Source organism: Diabrotica virgifera, chromosome 8 (assembly GCF_917563875.1).
Source record: "Diabrotica virgifera virgifera chromosome 8, PGI_DIABVI_V3a".
NCBI lineage: Eukaryota > Metazoa > Arthropoda > Insecta > Coleoptera > Chrysomelidae > Diabrotica > Diabrotica virgifera.
Window position 1 is genome coordinate 31,869,221 of NC_065450.1, and position 22,068 is coordinate 31,891,288.

General features: G+C 33.8%; 1 protein-coding gene across 2 annotated transcripts in view; it reads left to right on the forward strand.

Annotated features, from left to right (window-relative positions):
• The window catches only part of LOC114344448 (mediator of RNA polymerase II transcription subunit 12), a 268,924-nt gene that overhangs the window by 200,216 nt on the left and 46,640 nt on the right, over window positions 1–22,068 (forward strand). For both annotated transcript variants that reach the window (XM_050659395.1, XM_050659396.1), the window contains one exon: window positions 17,173–17,431. In XM_050659395.1, the coding sequence (XP_050515352.1) occupies window positions 17,173–17,431 (259 nt within the window). The remainder of the gene's footprint in view (window positions 1–17,172; window positions 17,432–22,068) is intronic.

Below are 22,068 nucleotides of genomic sequence, written 5' to 3' on the forward strand. Positions count from 1 at the left end.
ATTTTTCAAATCTGAATATCCCTGACTCACCCAAACATTTTGCTTCAAATTTGAGAGCAACAGACAAGGCCAACAGAAAAGTGAATTTTTAAAATAACTTCCGCTTAGCCATTTATGATTTTCATACCATATTGTTTTAAACGATCTCGAAAATGGTTGATTGTCTTTTGTCTTATCTGTGGATAAAATTGTTAAATTTTGTAAAGGCCGGCCCATTGAAATAATTACTAATCTTTCTTGATTTGGGCGCCTTGAATAAGGCGTCTCGATCAAACTGCATATTACATTGTTTAAAATATTCATATTCGATGACTAAAGTTTTTCCACCAATAAAACTAACACACCTACGTTTCAACAACGTCAAATATTACTTATTTTATTTATGTATCAAATAATAATTTACTATTCGAATAAATTGATAAGTTAACAATTAACCTCGCTTTAAATTTTTAATTATCTATATAATCTAATAACACATTATTCAGTTTTCATAAACAAATTTAAATTGTCCTACCTAGTTTTATTCAATACTTAACCTACTAATAACAGCCAAAATCAAAAAACAATTATTTTAAAACAGTTTCACAAGACACAAGAGAAGCAACTGATAAAATTTTGTAGGTCCGGCTATAAGACTCTGTGCCTATCCGCCCGTTTAAAATCGTAGAATACGGTCGCTGCAGCAGGCCTGCTCGCGTAAACAGAGAGAGATCGCACGTCATTCGGTGTTGGCGTCGTTCTATTTCAGGCTACGTTCCCGAGTGCCTGACCAAGGAGAATATAGAATCTATACAGTACTACTGATACTACAAGGAGCGTACAATAATTATAACTACGGAGAAAATTTTTTGGATATTTTTAAAAATAATTTGGATAATTTTTGCTATTTTATTGTAGATATTGTGTCAAAATTTATAAATTACAATTTTGAAATAAGTAATTTATATTAATAATTTATATTATTGTACTACATTTGAAGAGGGTAGGCGGCGCCTACCTTGCCTACCCCGACGGGCCGCCCCTGCGGGAAACGTCGAAGAGTATGTGTGGTTTGTGACATTCACAGCCACAGCACATTTCTGGCTAGAGTGCAGCTTGATTCAAGTATCCACTTATACCACCACTCAAAATAAAGTGGGTCCACCAAGCTACTGGGCTCAATGGGATTTTAATACGCTACTAGATTGATACCTGATTAATGTTGTAATAACAGACTATCGTCTACTATTCAAATATTTTTTTCTACAATCACTTGATATAGAAGACTTTTTCGCTTGTCAATGGCAACGAAAAGTTGACGTTTACTGAGTACCGTCACTTCATCGCTCAAGCGCGTAAACTTTGATTTTACGCGCGTTGTCCGTAGCAACCGTACAACCATACAATACAAACACATTGAACATTCAAACTGATAGATATAAAAGTTAATGTTATGACATTATAATGACAGATACAAAAAAAAAGCTACAATAAAGTTAATGATTTAAAAATACTTTCATTTTATTGAGCGATTGTAGAAAAAATGTTGTATGTATTACAAGCGCAAAGTGACATTATTGCTTTCGAGTAATTACCGCGGTAACTTTTACTCTCAAGCAATAATGTATCACTTTTCGCTCTTAATACATAAATAACTATTAAAATGTCGTAACATTATTGACAGTTATATTTATTTAAAGTAGATGTACCTTTTATAATCACTTAGGCATTTCTGTTTGTGTGTCTACATCCTGGTTGCAAAGCTTTACATTCACGAGTCAGCAACAGTGTTAACATCCCGTCTCTGTGTATATCTTAAAATACTATTTTTCACTTTTTTCTTTTCTAGGGAAATAAATCAAAACTGAAATTCAAAGTTTGAGTTAAAGTCAAGAAATGCAATTTTTTTAATCGTGTATCATCATCATCATCATTCAACCCGGATCTATCCACTGCTAGATATAGGTCTCCCTCAGTCTTTTTCCTGTATTCCTGTTTTGTGTTCTGTGTATACTTAAACCTAATCTATAAATAAAATATAATATTTATATGTAGATGACCTTCCTGTCGACAAAATTTGAGCATCCAAGAAAACATAAGACAACCTGGAGACACCCGTCTGGTAGTGAAAATCAAATCGACCACGTCCTAGCAACCAAAGACTTAGTACAAAAAACGATCTTACAGAGGGGCAAATGCGGACACGGACCACTTCCTGGTAATAATAAAAATGAGCGCTCTCAAATGAAAAAAAAAACTATCGTCAGATTAAAAACTCGACACGGAAAATATGAGGCACATCTGCACAAATTAGGAATAGTTAATTCATCAGTCTGTTTTTGTGATAATGTTTCGATTAGAGATTTGAACCATATTTTCTTTGAATGCAAAATTAACGAGAGATATATAAATCAATTGTATTACAATTTACGACAAAAACAAGTTCATTTTCCAATTAGTATAGAATATCTACTAAGTTGTCATAAAATGGAAATATTTAAATTATTCATAAACTACTTGAAAGAAACAAATATAGTCATTTGAGTCAGATAGGTGGGAATATAACAAAACTAATAAATTGAGGTAAAAATAAAATAAAAATCTGTGGCTAACGGACCCGCATCCAAGCCATTTTTTCACACACACACACACACACAAATGGAAAAAAAGATATCAATCTAAAACAAACTCTAATAAATGGAACCTAGGAGGATTAGAAGAGACTGAAATAAGAGAAAAATTCGAACAACAGATGAATGAAAAAATATCCAACCTCAATAGTCAACCCACAAATATAAACGAAAGATGGCAAGAAATAAAAAGCAAAATAAATGAAACAACAAACGAAGTAATAGGAAAGAAAAAAACAACAAAAAGAAATAAAAACTGGTACTGGTCAAGACTGCGAAACAAACAGAACTTTAAAAAACTCAGCCAGAATGACATGGATCAACAACCCGTCAGAACAACATAGGGAAGAATACAAAATAGCGAGAAACAAAGCCAACGCAACAAATAAAAAAAAGAAAAATGACTGGTTAAATGAAAAGCTGGAGGATATTGAAAAAGACAGGAAAAATCATAAAATAAAACAATTTTGCAAAAAAGTCAGAGCAACAAAAAATAACTCCAGCATTAAAACAAGAGGACTAAAAAACCAAAAAGGAGAAACCGTGTTTGAAGACAACCAGATCAGCAAAATATGGGAAGAATATTATGAAAAAATGCTATTCACTACAGAGGAAGCACACCTTCGATGAAGAAGTAAGACCAATAATACAAGGTAATGACGAAGAAGAAATTGAAGAATGGAGGAGCCAGATAAACTTGGAATCCCAGAAAAATTAAGACATACAACTTCATACAACCCAGAACAACTTCTAATGAAATCAATATAAACAAAGGCGTCAAACAAGGTGACTCTATCTCACCGACACTATTTAACCTGATGTTGGAAGTAATAATAAGGAGGACAAACTTTGCAAACAAAAACATTATTGCAGATCAACTTCAACTAGTAGCATATGCAGATGATCTAGTCATAATAGCAAAGATAAAGATACACTTATGAAAGCCGTTGAAAAATTAGATAAGGAAGCGAGGAGAAAAGGGCTACAGATAAACCAGCACAAAACAAAATACATGACGCTAGCGAAGGACGACACAACAAATCAGAAATATAACAGAAAACCATAAATTTGAAACTGTATCTACCTTTAGCTACCTGGGAGCAACAATAGGGAAAACTGGAAAAGAGAGAACAGAGGAAAGAATTTTGAAAGGCAAAAAAGCATATGGAATGAATAGAAATCTGCTGAGAAGCAAGACCCTGAGCAAGAGAACCAAGATGAACCTATATAAGACCTTAATAAGACCTGTTGTTACATATGAGATGGAAACAACAACGATTAACAAGAAAAAGAAGATAGTCTTCTGAAATTTGAAAGAAAAATAATGAGAACAATACTGGGCCACAATGTAACAAGAGAGGGAGAAATACGAATGAAAACAAATGTCGAAATTGAAGAAGAATTAAAGAGAGAAAACGTAGTCAGATACATAAAATCGCTTCGCTTAGAATGGATAGGATATATACCGAGACGCCCACAATCAGATATGTTGAGAAGGATAACTAACTGGACACCACTATGGCCCAGGCGTAGAGGAAGACCCAGAAGAAGATGGCTGGATGATGCAGAAGAAGACATAAGAGCAGTGAATGTGAAAGACTGGAAAGTTCAGTGCAAGGACAGGAAGAAATGGAAAAAAATCACGAGAACAGCAAAGACACACAGCAAGCTATAAAATGACAGAGGACTAATCCACCTCACCCGAGAATAGTATTTTAAACGCCATGGCGTTAGCTATAATCTCTAGGGATTGTGATGCTTAATGAATGAATGAATATGTAGATAAAATAATACACATATTAGAACATAGAATAAAACAATTAGAAAACACTAAACATTAAGAAGAGGTCTGAAAGGTATGTAAGGCTCGATGCACATTTATGCCGCGTATATGACTAGTAAGCCGCGTGGACCCAGAGCACGCCAGTTTCTGCTGCTCTGCCATGTGCACAGTACTTGATAACAAGTCAAGCGATTTGGCAGACTGTGTTGGGCAGTCATTCAGTACACGTTGAGAGCGCGATCGATAAGTGTGCACATTTAGCTGCAACCTTCAAGGTCACTATACCCGTAAGTCGAGAAGCAAATAGTCAGTCCCATGAAGATAAGGGAAGCGTAAACATCCATTTTTGCGGTTGCCTTTATTTCCATTGTGTCCTTTAACCCACCTCAGGATGATGTTATTACCGAAGCTTGAGATAGTGAGTAGTGACACTCCATTGCTAACCCTGATGTGACACGTGGTCTATTCAAGGTTAGTAGCGCTTGTCTGTTGTCCGTGCAGATTATTATGGTTATACCGACTATACCTTTTCGGGTTATCTCTTGTGCGACTATGGAAATACCAGCCAGTTCCGCCAGAACTACACTGCCATTTTTGCTAATACCCCACTTTATTCTTAAGTTCAGTGATGTGTAGTATATCCGCATCCTGAGCCTTCTTCTATTGTGGATGTGGAGCCATCGGTTTATATACAATACACACTTGCCACGTTTGACTCCCTAGGTTGTTTTGTTTCGATTTTCTAGGATTTGTCGAAGACAAACTTTAATTGAGTCACAGCTTGTATGAAGCGCAGCTAGCTCTTCCCACTAGAGACGACATCTCCATTGTCCTATTCCTACACCAAGGCACAGTATAAAAGGGACAGTAAAACCTCTTCTATGTCGGCACTTTGATCTCAAGAAGTAATACCGGCAGTACGCAATTGGTAATTCACTAGTGGTGGATGCGGGTTTTCCATTTTAAAACCCGTATGTTTTTACGCGACTAGCAATGCAAGAGTGGTGGTCTAGCGACTGGGAACCTTGCGCGGTCGCCATGCGCGTTGAAAGATTTTACTTCCAATTTTTCGGAGAGTAGTTCTACTGTCCCTCTTTATAATGTGATCAAGGTTTGCATCCGCTAAGCACAATCGCGTCATTGTCACCAGCACCACCTTGTTGACTTATATGTCTAGAGAGGTGATGCCAATGAGCAACTCCATTGTAGCAATTAGTGTTGTTTTCATGGTACCTGTTATAATTGGACAAGTCATTAGAATTATCTATAGCTCACTTTTTAAGTTAAACTACACGAATTAAGTATTAAGAGCATTCATAGAATATTATGAATAAAATATGTTTCAGTTTTGATTTTGGCTATGATTTACTCCAGTAATATTTTCTCACCATTCTTGTACATTCACCTTACCCATATAATTTGTAAATATATAAAATATTTGTGTTTTTTAAACATCCCTTAGGTGTATGAATAGGTTTTGGCTGTATAAAAATCTAAAACGTTTTGTTGTAAATTAGCATTTTTTAAAACCTATGTAATTTTTATTTATTTTTTGTAAATATATAATTTTTTGCCTCATGGAAAATTGTCTTAAGGTAAAAACATAGTAGGGATTAAAACTCAATATTAAGAAAACTAAACATATAGTTTCCAAACAAAATTATATACAGGATGACGGTAGAAAAATCGAAGATGCCACACTGGAGAGAGTAGAGAAAGTCGTGTATCTCGGCAGTGATATCAATGAGAACTGGGATCCAACCTCAGAAATTAAAAGCCGAATACAACAAACCCGAGCTACCTTTGTCAAAATGAGAAACGTGCTTTGCAGCCACGATCTTAGTATTGACCTTCGCGTTCGAATGACATTTTGGACATCGGACATATTGGACATACAAAAATCAACAAATAATGGAACAAAAAAGAACATGGAGTGAACAAAAGAAAATTTGCCGCAACTTTTTTCCACAAATGGTAGTGAAATGTTAACGTACAATCAAACTCACAAGTCTGATTCACATAACTCATTTGCTTCTGTATTATCTTTAATTTTTTGAGTAAAATGTACATACCAAATTAAATTAAGTAAAAAATAATAATAAAACATCAGCGTGTTTAGCTTTTAGCCCAGTAAATGACCGTTTTGGATTTAGGTTCTACTTACCCTCCACTTCAAAATTAGACTTTGCCGTTAGTTGCTTTTACTTGGGCGGGGGTGAAAAAACATCCGTTTAAAACAAGTCCGGAAATGGATAAATTGACTAATTCTAAGCAGCTTTTGTTCTGTAGAAGTTTTTCCAAGTCAAAACTTTTCAAGTTATTTGCCAGTGAAAATGTTTATTTTTCAACAAAAAACCACGTTTTCAGGCGGTCTTTCATAAATAACTCAAAAATTAAGTAGTTTATCGCAAAAAATATTCTTATCAAAAATGTAGCTTATAAAAAAAATTAAAAAATGGTGTATTCATGAAGTCTAGTGAAAATTGTTCTTATTCGTCAAATTCTAAATCAAATATTTCAACGTGAAATAACAAAAAAAAATGAAGCACTTTTCGGGAAAACTTATTAAAGCTTTTTTAAAATGTTAAAAAAACTTTATTTTTATTTTATATAAAAGTTTCTAGTATCAAAACTAAGCGAGTTATACTCAAAATAAAGTTGGCCCCTTTTTTGGCAAAAAAATCGTGAAAATATCCCTCTATTTAGCACCCCAAATGAAATTAATCATGACCGCTTTACCATTTATTTTATACAGGGTGATTCATTAAGAATGTCCAATATCTGAGTTGTAGATTTTATACCTCAAAATATTAAGATTTAACTCAAATTGCTTAAATAAAATGTGGCTTCTTAGGGGCAGTTCAAGTATTACGTTGGGTTGGGGGGAGGGGGGGGTCAAAAATCTTCAAAAATTTCGTTACGTAATACTTCAATGCCCTATTATTACCCAGTACTTTAAAACTATTTGACGTATCCTTATCATACTTGGCAGACAGTATAGGTACTGTACACCATACTAAATTATGTTAAAAATCGTTTCTGGCTACTACCAATCAATACTAATCTCTCAAAGTAAAGATAATTTACAACGTATGCTGCACCAATTGAACATAACCGCCAGAAAATTTAACATGTTAATTTTCCCAAAAAAAAAAGAAAAAAATGCATGGTTATGACAGCAAATCCAATAAGATGTAAATTGGAGCTGGGAGGTCAGATAGTAAAACAAGTAATGGAGTTTAATTATCTAGGTATCACACTATCTATCTAGCTACGGAAGGTTCGAAACATAAGTGGAAGATCAAGTGAATAAAGCAAACAGAGCCGCAGGTTGCCTGAATGACGCAATATGGAGAAATAAAAATATCGGAAAAGAAATGAAAGGCAGAATTTACAAAACAGTCATCAGACCAATAATGACATACGCGGCAGAAACACGACTCGACACAGAGAGGACAAAAAGATTGCTCAAAGCAGCAGAGATGAAAACATTTCGAAAAATCAATGGTAAGACACTATTAGATAGAGCTAGAAGTACAGATATACGAAGGAGATGCAAGATGGACAACATTAATAACTTGGTAAGAAACAGAAGAATAGAATGGAATGACCACATAAGCCGAATGACAACAAATAGAGTCAGGCACGGATCTAGAAATTTATAATAGGGCGGTCCAGACTTACTTACTGATCGTTTGAAAATAAGAGTTGACAGAAAAAAAAAAATAAATAATAAAAAAATGCTTATAGACTAAATACAATAGGGGGGTCCATGGACACGTTGACCCCCCTCTGTATCCGCGCCTGAATATAGTAGTAAGGAGAGCGAGAGACGGTTCCCCAATAGGAAGACGATCAGTGGGAAGACCACGAAAACGATGGAACGACAACTTACTAGAGGTACATTGAAAAAAAAAAAGAATGTGTGTACTTTGTACGCACGTAAGAAGTTATACTTCTATTATGTGATTTCAACGAAATCAATATACTTTAAACAGTTTCTCTACTACTTTCCAAAAATTTTTATTAAAACAATACCAAAAATTAAAAAAATAAAAGAATAAAACACACACAAACACATTGAAAAATGCCACAAATGATTTCTGAACAATAATTGTTGCCAAAAAATTTAATTAAATACGTATTTTCTGAAAAAAATTATATAATAATATACTTACAATCATAAAATCTATAAAAAAAAATAAAAAAATGATATAACTTGCATTGGGCTTGAACCTACTTCCCGTGTATCCCGCCGTACGAGAGCCGAAGCGATTTCAAACTGTACCACCTTCGCGTATACGTCATGTGGGAATATACATAAACTGAACAACTTTTTGACATTTTGTTTATATGAATTTTTATTAGTTTGATTTTTGTCGAATTAAAATACAACAATATATAGAGTAAGAAAACGATACATTAGATGAAAATTTGTAGAAAGTTTGTTCGTAATCAGATTATGTAAATTAAAGCATTGCCTACTAGGGGTATAGCATAGCAAGTACTAGGTAAGTACATTATTTTTTTTACATTTTCCAAATGAAAAGGTATGAAGGTATTTTTTTATTGGAATACAACTGAAACATTTAGAATTACGTACCTGTGGCTTTTCAAAACTATTTAAAAAGTCACTATAATTATAAATTTGATTTTATTTCTGTCCTCACAACAATAAAAACTAATATATTATACAACATTTTTGTTTACCGATAACCTCCATATTGAACAATTATTGACAGATCATTTCAACACCCAATCAGAGCCCGTATAAAGACTAATACCAAACTGTCGGTGTGCGCATGCGCGCAGATCAGTATAAATTCACCCTCAATCTCAATCGCGCCTAAAGAAGTATAACTTCAAAAACAGACAGGGTCTTGTCCATACAAAGAGAAGAAGAAGGCTACTACCAGAGGCGTACGACATGGGAACATGAATGATTGGCTCTTTTTAGTTTAGAATTACTATTTTAGCCCATTTTTAGATTCTCCAATACTTTCTATGTAAATAATATACTCATCATTGGTAAGTCATAAGTTTTCGAGATATTTGAAGTTAAAAATGAAACGGCACAGATATTTTGATTAATTTATATGATTAACATTTAAAAACTATTTGTACGAAGTACTTTAAAACTATTTGACATATCCTTATCATACTTGGCAGAAAGTGTATAGGTCTGGATCCCGCGTATGAAAAAAAAGTTGATTATTAGCAAGCTGAAAATTTGTTAATAGCTTAAGGGTATCTAGTCGGATAAACGTTGATATATGGGAACACTGTAACAGGGGCAGTTTTAATTGTGGAACAGGTTAAAAATTTGTAACGGTCAGACCACGAAAACGGCACATTTATTTTGTCCGACAGAACAGACTTAGGGCCGGTTGTTCGAACGCTAATCAACATTGATCACTATCAAATACTTAATTACTGTCACAACTGTCAATGTCAACTTTGGTTGGGTTGCCGAAAACATAATTATTGATGACAATTATGAAATTAGTTAATCAATTGTGTTAATAATTGTTATGTTAATTGACTAACTAATCTCATAATTATAATTAACTATGTTTTCAGCAACCCAACCAAAGTTGACATTGACAGTTGTGACAGTAATTAAATATTTGATAGTGATCAATGTTGATTAGCGTTCGAACAACCGGCCCTTAAACTCTCCGAACAGAGATTAAACTCTCATGCAAAAATCAGACTGCTATTTATCACCTGTCATAATTCCTGTCATTTGACATATTCTATTACATGTTCCACTAATTAAAACGCCCATTTGGTGATAAATAGCAGTCTTATTTTTGCATGAGAGTTTAATCTCTGTTCGGAGAGTTTAAGTCTGTTCTGTCGGACAAAATACATGTGCCGTTTTCGTAGTCTGACCGTTCCAAATTTTTAACCTGTTCCACAATTAAAACTTCCCCTGTTCCAGTGTTCCCATATATCAAAGTTTGTCCGACTAGACACCGTTAAGCTTTTAACAAATTTTCAGCTTGCTATTAATCAACTTTTTTTTCATACGCGGAATCCAGACCTAGCAGATACTGTACATCATACTAAATTATATTAAACAATTGTTTCTGGCTACTACCAGAGGCGTACGACAGGGGAAAATGAATTGTTGATCCTTTCCAAATTCTACGCCACTGGAGGAATTACTATTATAGTGCAATTTTTCTATTTTCCAATAATTTCTATGTAAATAATATACTCTTCATTGGTAACGATAAAGTCATTAGTTTTCGAGATATCGATACATTTTTGGCAAAGTAACGTAAGTGACATTTTTGGCGAATCATGTTTTTCAATTAAACAAACGCTCTTATTGTTTAGAAGGTACTGCCGGAGTGTTGTAAGCCTAGAGATATTATGTTTGAATTAATTCTAGGCTTACTACACTTTGGCAGTACCTTCTAAACAATAATAGCTTTAGTTTAATGGAAAAACATAAAATGTCACTTACGTTACTTTGCCAAAAATGTATCGATATTTGAAGTTAAAAATGAAACGGCACAGTTCTTTTGATTACATAATGATTGTATATGTATAAAAGTATCTAACCTTTCTGCCAAGTATGATAAGGGGGGGGCCAACCCTGGCAATAGTCTAATAAACACATGTTTTATTCAGCTCCGTTTAAAGTTTGAATACTTTGAAAATAAAACCAAATTTAATATACTAAAGTTAACAATTGTGTTAGTGAGAAGTGATACATCACATGCTGAAAAAGTAAGGATACAAAAACCTTTTTCCTTAATGTTATTTTGTAATTCAATTTATCAAAATAATAAGTAAACAAAGTGTGTGTATCTAACCTTGCTAATTATTATCAAGACCACTTAATTAGTCGAACCTGTATAAAAGCAGGTCCGGCTTTAAAATTTTGCAAATGAAAAATTTTTCGAATCAACAATATTATAAAAAATAATGATGACTTCAACCAACAACGATAACACCAACAAACCCTATAGCTATTCAACTGCTCTTACGCAACAACAACCTACCGCTTTCCCTTTGAAAGAACAAGCTCTTGTTTTTAATTCCTTAAATGGTATTAAAATAGAAGAATACCTCTTAGCCATTGGAAAAAATGTCAATCCAAAGAACATCTTATTCTGTTCAAGAATATCCGGCAACCGAATCTGCATGTATTTATCCAGCAAAACTATCGTAGATGAATTCATGAAACAACATCGAGGAATAATCACAGTAAATGGAGAAGAAGTTCAAACTCGTCCTTTAATAATACCCAGTCAACGACTACTACTATCACATGTCTGCCCGTCTATCCCACACGAATTCCTCGAACATCAATTAAAACAACTTGGCTATACACTAACTTCATCTATTAGTTTTTTACGAATAGGTACCTCTAATCCTGCATACAAACATATCCTAAGTTTTCGTCGTCAAGTGTATATATCTCCACCCTGCACCGTCGTTCCTGATTCAATACTTGTGACACATGATAATACAAATTATCGTATTTTTTTATCACATGAAAGTCAAGAATGCACTTCTTGTAATCTAAAGGGGCATTTCGCTAATAACTGCCTAAATCCTCCCAATACGACCTTACATCAGAATAGCCCATCAACTTCTGAAAAACCTAATACAATGACTATTTCATCATCAAACCTAATTCCTCCCAATACGACCTTACATCAGAATAGCCCATTAACTTCTGAAACTCCAATGCCTATTTTATCAAAAGAAACGACAAAATTAACTGAAAAGCTTAACAAAAATGACTCGAATAAAGAAAAAAACGAGAACATACCCCAAAAACCAATGGAAGCCGATAGCACAAGTGCTAAACGAAACTTTTCAGATGCAAACACACCCCCCGCTGAAGTATTCGCACAGCCTTTCACCGTTTTGAACACAAATCCCACCAAGAAACCAAAAACTTATAACGAATTAGAACAATTACTAGAGCCAGCAAAAATTGTATTTAAGGAAGAAACACTAAAATTGGACTTTGAGCAGATGGTAGATTTTTTCAAAAACGCATATGAGAATAAAGACCTTGTCAGTCTAGTGAAAACATACACCGAAGATATTGACGACTTCTTGAAAATATTGTCAAAAATGCATCCATATTATACCGATCGAGTCATAAAAAGCAGGAGTACTAGAATACGAAAAAGAATAATGAAACAACTCAACTTGAGTCCAGCTGCCATAAAACAATTTCTAGAGGACTCTGATAGTTCTATAGAGTCTTCACAAGAATAAAAATATATAATAATAATAAAAATGGATTGCATACTACAGTGGAATATAAACGGGTTTTACACTCACTTTGAAATGTTTAAACACTTATGTTCAGAAATCATACCATCCATTATATGTATACAGGAGACGAATTTTAAAGGACAGCATACTTACCAAATGAAAAATTATAAATGTTACTATAAAAATCGGAGGGATGCAAATATAGCTAGTGGAGGAGTCGCTATGTATGTACACCAAAATTACGAATCAAAAATTTTAGAAATTAAGAGTGGTCTAGAAGTAGTAGCGGCAACAGTTCTATTTACCCAAAAGATACGTATTTGCAATATATATATTCCCCCAAACCAATCAATAACAGAAACAGATCTTACAGATTTATTGGATCAAATTCCAACTCCGAGAATAATTGTAGGTGATTTCAATAGCCACAATCCAATATGGGGATCTCTCGGAACAAACTCTAAAGGGAAAACCTTGGAAAACTTGATAATTTCTAAAAACTTGAACCTCCTAAACGACGGGCAACCAACCCGATATAATATTCACATGGGTTCCTCCTCAGCTATTGATTTATCAATTTGCGATCCTGTATTATCACCAAAGCTTTCATGGGATGTAATACCATATTTATATGGTAGCGACCATTATCCTATTAAAATTTCTATGACAATTAATGACAACAAGAGCAATACCTCTCCGACTCCAAAATGGAACTTGAAGAAAGCAGATTGGTATTCATTTAAAACATATATCCAACGAAATTACCAAACATTAGAAGAAACTACAAAAGAGCAATCTATCGATGAAATATTAAATTCATTCACATCATTATTATATACTGCTGCTAACATCCACGTAGGCAAAACAAAAATTTTGAAAAGAACTTCTCTTCCATGGTGGAATGCAGATTGTAGCCAAGCTATTAAACAATATAAAAATTCTTTTAACAAAATGAAGCGTTGCAAAACTTCAGAAAACACCATCGAGTATAAAAAATTACGGGCCCAATTTAGATATGTTACAAAATTAAGTAGAAAAAAATCTTGGCAGGAATTTCTGTCTAGTATTAATAATTCTATGCCTATAGGTACTGTATGGGAAAAGGTCAGAAAAGTATCTGGATGCAATAGTTATAAAAAAATCCCATTCTTGTATGAAAACAAGCACATATTATCCAAACAACTTTTACCAAACCAATTACCAACTTTTATCCAACTGAACAATTACTCCAAAGACTTTTTAAACATTAAGATACATACAGAACAGAAATTAATTGATTTTATTGACATGGAAGATAACTCCCTTAACAAACCATTTACAATAGAAGAACTAAATTATTCCTTACGTACTACCAAAAAGTCTGCACCAGGACCAGATGAAATTCCTGTAAGTTTTCTTCAAAATCTGCCAGACAACGCAAAACTATACCTCCTTGATTTCTACAACAAAATTTGGAATAGCCATGAATTTCCATCGAAATGGGCAGAGGCGATAGTAATACCTTTATTGAAAGCAAACAAAACACGAACTGACCCTGAATCATATCGACCAATTTCCCTCACCAACACAATCTGCAAAATATTAGAAAAAATGGTAAATAAAAGGTTGTTGTGGTTTCTAGACAAAAATAATTTAATAATTAATGAGCAAAGCGGATTTCGAAGAAACAGGTCAACTTTGGATAATTTAATAGATTTAGAGTCAGAAATACATGAAAGTTTTGCTATTAAACAGGAATGTCTTGCTGTATTTGTTGACATAAATAAAGCTTTCGACATGGCTTGGAGGTATGATATTTTAAACACATTAAGTCACTGGGGAGTGAAAGGTAACATACTTTATTTTATTCGTAACTTTTTAGATAATAGGAAATTTAAAGTACGCGTAAATGGTATTACATCCAGTATAAAGAATCAAGAAAATGGTACTCCGCAAGGATCTGTCATCAGTTCAACACTTTTTTTGATTTCCATAAACAAAATATTAGATAATCTACCAAAACTTGTTAAAGCAAGATTATATGCTGACGACTTAGTATTATATACAAAAGGAAAAAACATTCGCTCGATACAAAAAAATCTACAATGTACATTAAACCACCTTGAGAATTGGTAAAAACAAGTAGGAGTACAATTTTCTACGACGAAAACAAAATGTATATTGTTTTCAAAGAATCGACATTCTACAAAGCCAGATTTGCAAATATATGGAAACAGCTTAGAATATGTTGACCATATAAAATTTTTAGGAATGTTTTTCGATAAAAAGCTCTCTTGGAAAATGCACATTATGTACATCAAGAAAACTTGTCAAACTGGTCTGAATTTATTGCGAACTCTGTGTAACAACAATTGGGGGTCAGATTTTAAAAGCCTTATTCACATTTACAAATCATTTATACGATCAAAGATTGATTATGGTTCAATAGTTTACGCTTCTGCCAAGAAGACATTACTTGCTCAGCTTGAAACTATACAGAATACAGCATTAAGAATAGCCACTGGAGCTTTTCGTACTAGCCCTGTTGAAAGTTTACAATGTTTAACTGGTGAACCACCTTTGCAATTTAGGAGAATATATCTATCGTTAGCTTATGCATCAAGCATTCAATCAATAAAATCACATCCCTCTCTTCATAATACAATTGGTGACCGTTTTAAAGATATTTATATTAAACAAACCCGAACAGACCCACCATTCTATGAGAGAATTCGAAGGTATCTATCCTCGTATAGTGTTCAGTTTCCAAAATTCTTTGATAAGTCAACCACCACGGCTGAATTTCCATCATGGACATTACCCCCTTTACAATGTGATCTAACTCTCACCAAATATAATAAGTTCGAAACTACTCACAAAATAATAAACCAAGAGTCACTTAACAAACTTTCATGTTTTTCCGATTATTATCACATCTATACAGATGCATCCAAAACCAGTGATGGTGTAGGATCAGCAATTGTCACTCCAAATTCCATATTGCAATTTAAACTATCATCTACTAGCAGTATTCTGTCTGGAGAATTGTTTTCGATTCTACAAGCATTAATTCATGTAAACAACCTTAACATTTCAAAAACTCTGATAATTACTGATTCTCTTAGTGCATTACATTCAATAAAACAGCTCTATACCAGTAATCCTATTGTTCAGCTAATACAACATCAATTACACCTTATCAATCAAGCAAAACAGCAAATTCACTTCTTTTGGGTTCCATCACATACTGGTTTGGAAGGCAACGAAAAAGTGGATCATTATGCCGGTGAAGCAATACACAGTGCATCTTCAATAACAGTGAATAAAGTGTCAGTGACCGATTTTAAAACGTTCGTGAAACAGAAAGTGCTAAGTGAATGGGGAAATAAATGGCAACAATCAAAATCATTTCTACAGACTATTAAACGTACAACACATTCATGGTGTGAGATAAACATCGATCGCCGATTGTTTGCTAAAATAACTCGTTTGCGTATAGGACACAGCAGACTAACTCATGGTCATATTATATCTAAATCAAATCACCCTATATGTGATCATTGTAACTATAATATATCCATACCACATATTTTGGTAGATTGTCCTAAATTTATTAATGAAAGAAACAAACATTCAATACCTATAAATATAAAAGATGTTTTAGGAGATAATTGTAATCCGAAAAACCTTTTCAATTATCTAAAGGATATTGGCCTTTTCAACAAACTGTGAAGAAGTTTATTTTTTTATATTATATGTCTAGTATTAAGATACGGACAAGTTACATACTTTAGTATGTAGTAATAAGTAGTAGTTTCCCAAGTGGCGTAGAATTTGGGAAGGGTCAACCATTCAGTATCCCTTGTCGTACGCCTCTGGGCAACTTTATTTTGAGTGTAACTCGCTTAGTTTTGATACTAGAAACGTTTATAAAAATAAAAATAAAGCTTATTTAAACACTTTAATAAAGTTTTAATAAATTTTCCCGGAAAAATGCTTCATTTTTTGGTTATTTTACGTTGAAATATTCGATTTGGAATTTGACAAATAAGAACAATTTTTCATGAGTTACAACTTTGCTTTTACTAGGTCGATAGACTTCATGAATACACCATTGTTTCATTGTTTATATAAGCTACATGTAACGATTTTTTTTTCGATAAAATACTTACTTTTTGAATTCTTTGCGAAAAACTGCCCGAAAACGTGGCTTTTTGTTGAAAAATAAACATTTTCACTAGTAATTAACTCGAAAATTATTGACTTAGATAAAAAATTCTATAGAACAAAAGTTTGTTAGAATCAGTCAATTTATCCACTTCCGAACGCAGTTTAAACCCATATGTTTCATCCCCGAGAAGGGGTGGCTTTCAACCCAAGTAAAAGCAACCCTGGACACAAGTTCAACTTTGAAGTGGAGGGTAAATAGAACCTAAATCCAAATTTTCATTTTTTATGCAATTCGATCCTGACACGGAAAATTACACGGTATCGCCGTATTTCACGTTCATTTACTAGGCTATTTAGAATAATACTGAATCTTTTCTTTAGACAATCAAGCACTGGTAATGCAGAAAGCACAGCATCACTATCGGCTTTCGCCTGTCACGTTTTAAGAGAAATCTGCTCTCAACAATGGGTGTTGGAACGGTGTCTATCATCAGACGAGCTCTGCCACGTCGACAACCTTTTGGATCCGCTATTGTCTCATTCGCAGGCACAGAGGCTCTTGCATATGATATGTTATCCGGATGCCGGAGCGAGTATTGATTCTCTAGATCAGAAATCTATGATTAGTCGAATATTAGAGGTAAGTTCAAATGCCATATAAGCATATAGTAAGTTACCCAAAAAATTCGTGTTCTACGGGTCAAAGTCATAGATATAATAACTAGTAGATTAGGCAAAATATTCGCCTCTCTGTGTATCGAGGTGTAACGCCAATATTTAGGATTAAGTCAGTGGCGTAGCTGAAGATTGCGGCCCCCCCGCGACAATTTTTGTGGGCCCCCGGATTATAAACATAACGACAACTAATAACAGTATAATTACTAAAATATGTGTAAATAACAATATTTGGCATTTCTTTAATAAGTCTTCATCAGTTAGTGTTGATAGAGTTTTTGGGAATAGACATGATACCTTCATGTCTCTTAATCCGACAAACCTATTAGTAAGTTGTCGCAATACTATATCTAAATTTACATTGAAAACATTAACTTCAAAACTTTTTTTGCTACAAGTTATTTTTTCGTCGCAGCTGAGCTCATCGTAAATTTTTTTATACGTTTTATCCGTTTATTTTTAAATTCCTATATAATACCCACTATTCTGCTATTCCTGCTGCTTCTGATAGAATTTCGGAAAACGAATTTCTTATTTCTCGAAGATTATCACGAGTTTTTTCAAAAAGTTGAAGGTTAACTCTGCCGTTTTAGATTGCAAAAGTTTTGAGTTTAGATGAATAAAGTTAAATATTTTAGATTGAATAGTAATGTTAACGGCAAATGAAAAATTATTCATATGCTCTAATAATGCATTAGCTTCTAATTTTTCATAGTTTCTTGATAGCAGTGAAATTTCCGTTAAAGATTTCATTACTTGTCAGAAAGCTCGACGCAAAGCCATAATAACAATATTATGTCTGGATGACCACCGGGTTTCACATAACCTTTTTAAGTGTTGGCAAATGCGATAAATTCAAAGTCATAATAGTACATAGTACATCCCATCTTTTAATACTTGCACAAAAAAAAAACATATAATCTCTTAATTATATCGTAAAAAAACTCCTGTACACCAGCAACGACATCATTTAACACTAGGTTCAGATTATGGGATGCAAAATGAACATGGGAAACTGTTTTTTCAATGTCAGTTATGCGCCTTTGTACGCCTGAATAATATGTTATAGTAAAAACCCGATTTCAGTTAAAACCCGAATTTACTAGGAAAAACTAGTTTTAACTGTGGGCTTTAGACAATTCTAGTTTTAACTAGTACTATCAAATATATTTAGTTAATTCTAGTTGAGACTAAGCATATTTCAGTCAAAACTATAGGTCTGGATCCCGCGTATGAAAAAAAAGTTGATTAATAGCAAGCTGAAAATTTGTTAATAGCTTAAGGGTGTCTAGTCGAATAAACTTTGATATGTGTGAACACTGGAACAGGGGTAGTTTTAATTGTGGAACAGGTTAAAAATTTGGAACGGTCACAGCACGAAAACGGCACATTTATTTTGTCCGACAGAACAGACTTAAACTCTTCGAACAGAGATTAAACTCTCATGCAAAAATCAGACTGCTATTTATCACCAAATGGGCGTTTTAATGAGTGGAACATGTAGAATATGTCAAATGACAGGAATTATGACAGGTAATAAATAGCAGTCTGATTTTTTCATGAGAGTTTAATCTCTGTTCGGAGAGTTTAAGTCTGTTCTGTCGGACAAAATAAATGTGCCGTTTTCGTGCTGTGACCGTTCCAAATTTTTAACCTGTTCCACAATTAAAACTACCCCTGTTTCAGTGGTCCCATATATCAAAGTTTATTCGACTAGACACCCTTAAGCTATTAACAAATTTTCAGCTTGCTATTAATCAACTTTTTTTTCATACGCGGGATCCAGACCTACTAGTTTTTACTAAACTTTTCAGTAATTTCCAGATTTAACGAAAACTCGGTAAATAATTTGCTACCACTGTTGTGTGCAAATAATTTCTCTAAAACGTAAAATAGTCTGGACAAGATTGTAAATGTAAAAAACTCAAATCTTTTTGACCACGTTGTTGTGTTATTGTCTTGCATCCAGGCTGCTACCATTTTCTTGATATCTTGGTTAGCTCGGTCGACTGAACCTTGACTCTGGCTGTGCCTTGGTTTTCCATCAACTAATTTTTTCTCAGGCCAGTATGACATTACCTCATTTATAACTGCATTACCGAACTCTCAGCCAAATGCATGGTGCGCCAAAAGTCAAGAATATATCCGTTAATAAAATTGATAAGCAATTTCTTCCGCCCTCTTACGTTGTAATGGTCTCAACAAAACAAATTTTGCTAAATGGTCTTGATAAACCATAATAAACTTGTAGCCGTGATCCTCTTGTGATTGCATATCGATCAAATCTACCTAACAGCGACTATTCATTTCTGAATGCAATATAGGTTTCGACACAAACACAAGACCCCTCTTCGCTCTACTCTTCTTCCGTTGGCAGGTTTCACTCATTAATATAAAATTATTGAACATATCAATTGTTATATTTGCGTATTTTCTGGCGGTTTTAGTCTTCAACCTATCCCAACCTCCATAACCAATAGCAGCGTTTAAAACCTCCATAACCAATAACAACATTTATAACCAATAGCAATAGCTTCAATTAAGTATGTCAAAAATGTCTTCAGCAGGTACATAATAAATAATATTGAAATTTGTTCAAGATTTCTAGTTTTAACTGAATTTAACAGTCTAATGTAGTTTTGACTAGTTAAAACTAGAATTGTGTAAAGCGCGTAGTTAACAACTAGTTTTCCTAGTAAATTCGGGTTTTAACTGAAATCGGGTTTTAACGGTAACATATACACAACTCATAACGCTTGCCCCACCATACCCCTTTCCTCTGCAGTTGTGTACGGAAATGTGCTTTGATTGTATAAATTTTAAAATTTCATTTACAGCACCTTCTGCACTTTGGTCTAATATGCGAATAAATCCCAAACAACTTCCGACAACTTCTGCTTTGGAGGGTAAATTATTTTCGTCGCAAGTTATTTTTACTTACCGGAAAATAAAACTAAGGTGATCGTCTTTGGAAATATCTTGAGTGGTATCAAGAATTATTATTGAATAAAAACAACTTTTTTTAATTAAATTAATCACTTCGTTTTCAGTTTCTTAAGCTAGCAAATTTATAACTTCGTTTTGTATTTGGGGGCTCATGTAATTTGTTTAAGTTATTGTTTTTATCGGTTAATTTAGCTAAAACAGGATCATATTTAGCTAGTAAAAGAACCATCGACAAAAATTACCTTTTTGGGATTCACTTTCATCTAAACTACCAACATGTCCACGAATCGCTAAATTGCACCCAGAAAGAATAAGAGTTAGGTACGTCAATTACCTGCTTCATTACTTCCTCCCAAATTCTCTATTTTGATGCTTATTAGGAAAATATGTTTTGGTCCCCAATTTAAAGAAAGTAGAAGTATTAAGCCTGGAAGCTTTAAGGGGGCCCCTCCTAACGTCGGTGCCCCCCCCCGCCTTGCGGGTTCTGCGGGCCTGTCAGCTACGCCACTGAATTAAGTGGTCTAGCCATATTTGTCTGTCACATGCGCGGAATCGCTTGGTTAAAAGAGATAGATAGACCACCGATCGACTGCTTCCGCGTTATGCTTCTTTTCATGAGCATTTTTCAGTGCGTCAAGAAAAAAAGATAAGTCCGTGATAATATACATTTTAGTGACATGATATTTTAGTTAAATCTGACAGTTGTCACATTTTATTTGCAATTTGGCATAAAATCAAATCAATTGTGTTTATTTCATTTATAAAATGGTATTTTCTTTGATTTGTATAGTCTTAGAAATTGAACAGATTATATTCGTAGATATATTATATAATTTGTAAATAATTTTTTTTTCGATTATAGCGCCATCTATTGACAACTAGAATAAATGTTATAAATGTCACCGACGAACTGTAATCACCGAAGTGCTTTTTTCTGTCACATGAAATTTAATGCGTTAGAAAGAAATCGAAAACTTTGACGCACTGAAAGATCCTCATGAGAAAAAGCATACGCTTTTTTGCTCGGTATGCCTTGTCTACCCTGAATATGTCTATGGTCAAAATCCATAAAAAAACTTGGGTAAGTCCATCTAAATAAAGGAGGCCGTTGTACCCCCCCCCTCGCGACAGTGCTATAATGAAAATTACATTATTAACTCTAATGTTTTTGACGTTTCCATTTCCACTCCCGAAATCTTTTTCAAAAAAGACTATTTTCAAAATTCTGCAAAAATGTTTAACGAAGATGTTAGCAAGTTTTGTTTTTCTTCTCAAAATTGACGGTTTATTTAGTTCTCCTCGATCTTGTAGACAATAGTCTGCTTTGCTTTTAGTTAAAAAAATCTTAGGGTGGTGTTTTGTACCCTAGGGATATCAAATTCTGACTGTTTTTTGTGTTGTTGTGTATTATTTGTTTGTGTCAGAGATGTGGGAGAGAGGGGATACGACATAAAGGATGATTTTGTATTGACGAAATGGGACCACTTGATTTGACACTTGTGCTATATCCAATATGGCGACGGCAGGTTTTTATACGTTATACAGTGATGAGCGCGCTAATAACCGGCAAAATAACGCAAAAGATGGAAAACATAATACATTGCGAAACAAAAAGAGGTGAAATTAGTGGAGGTGGAGATTATCGTTATAAACGTA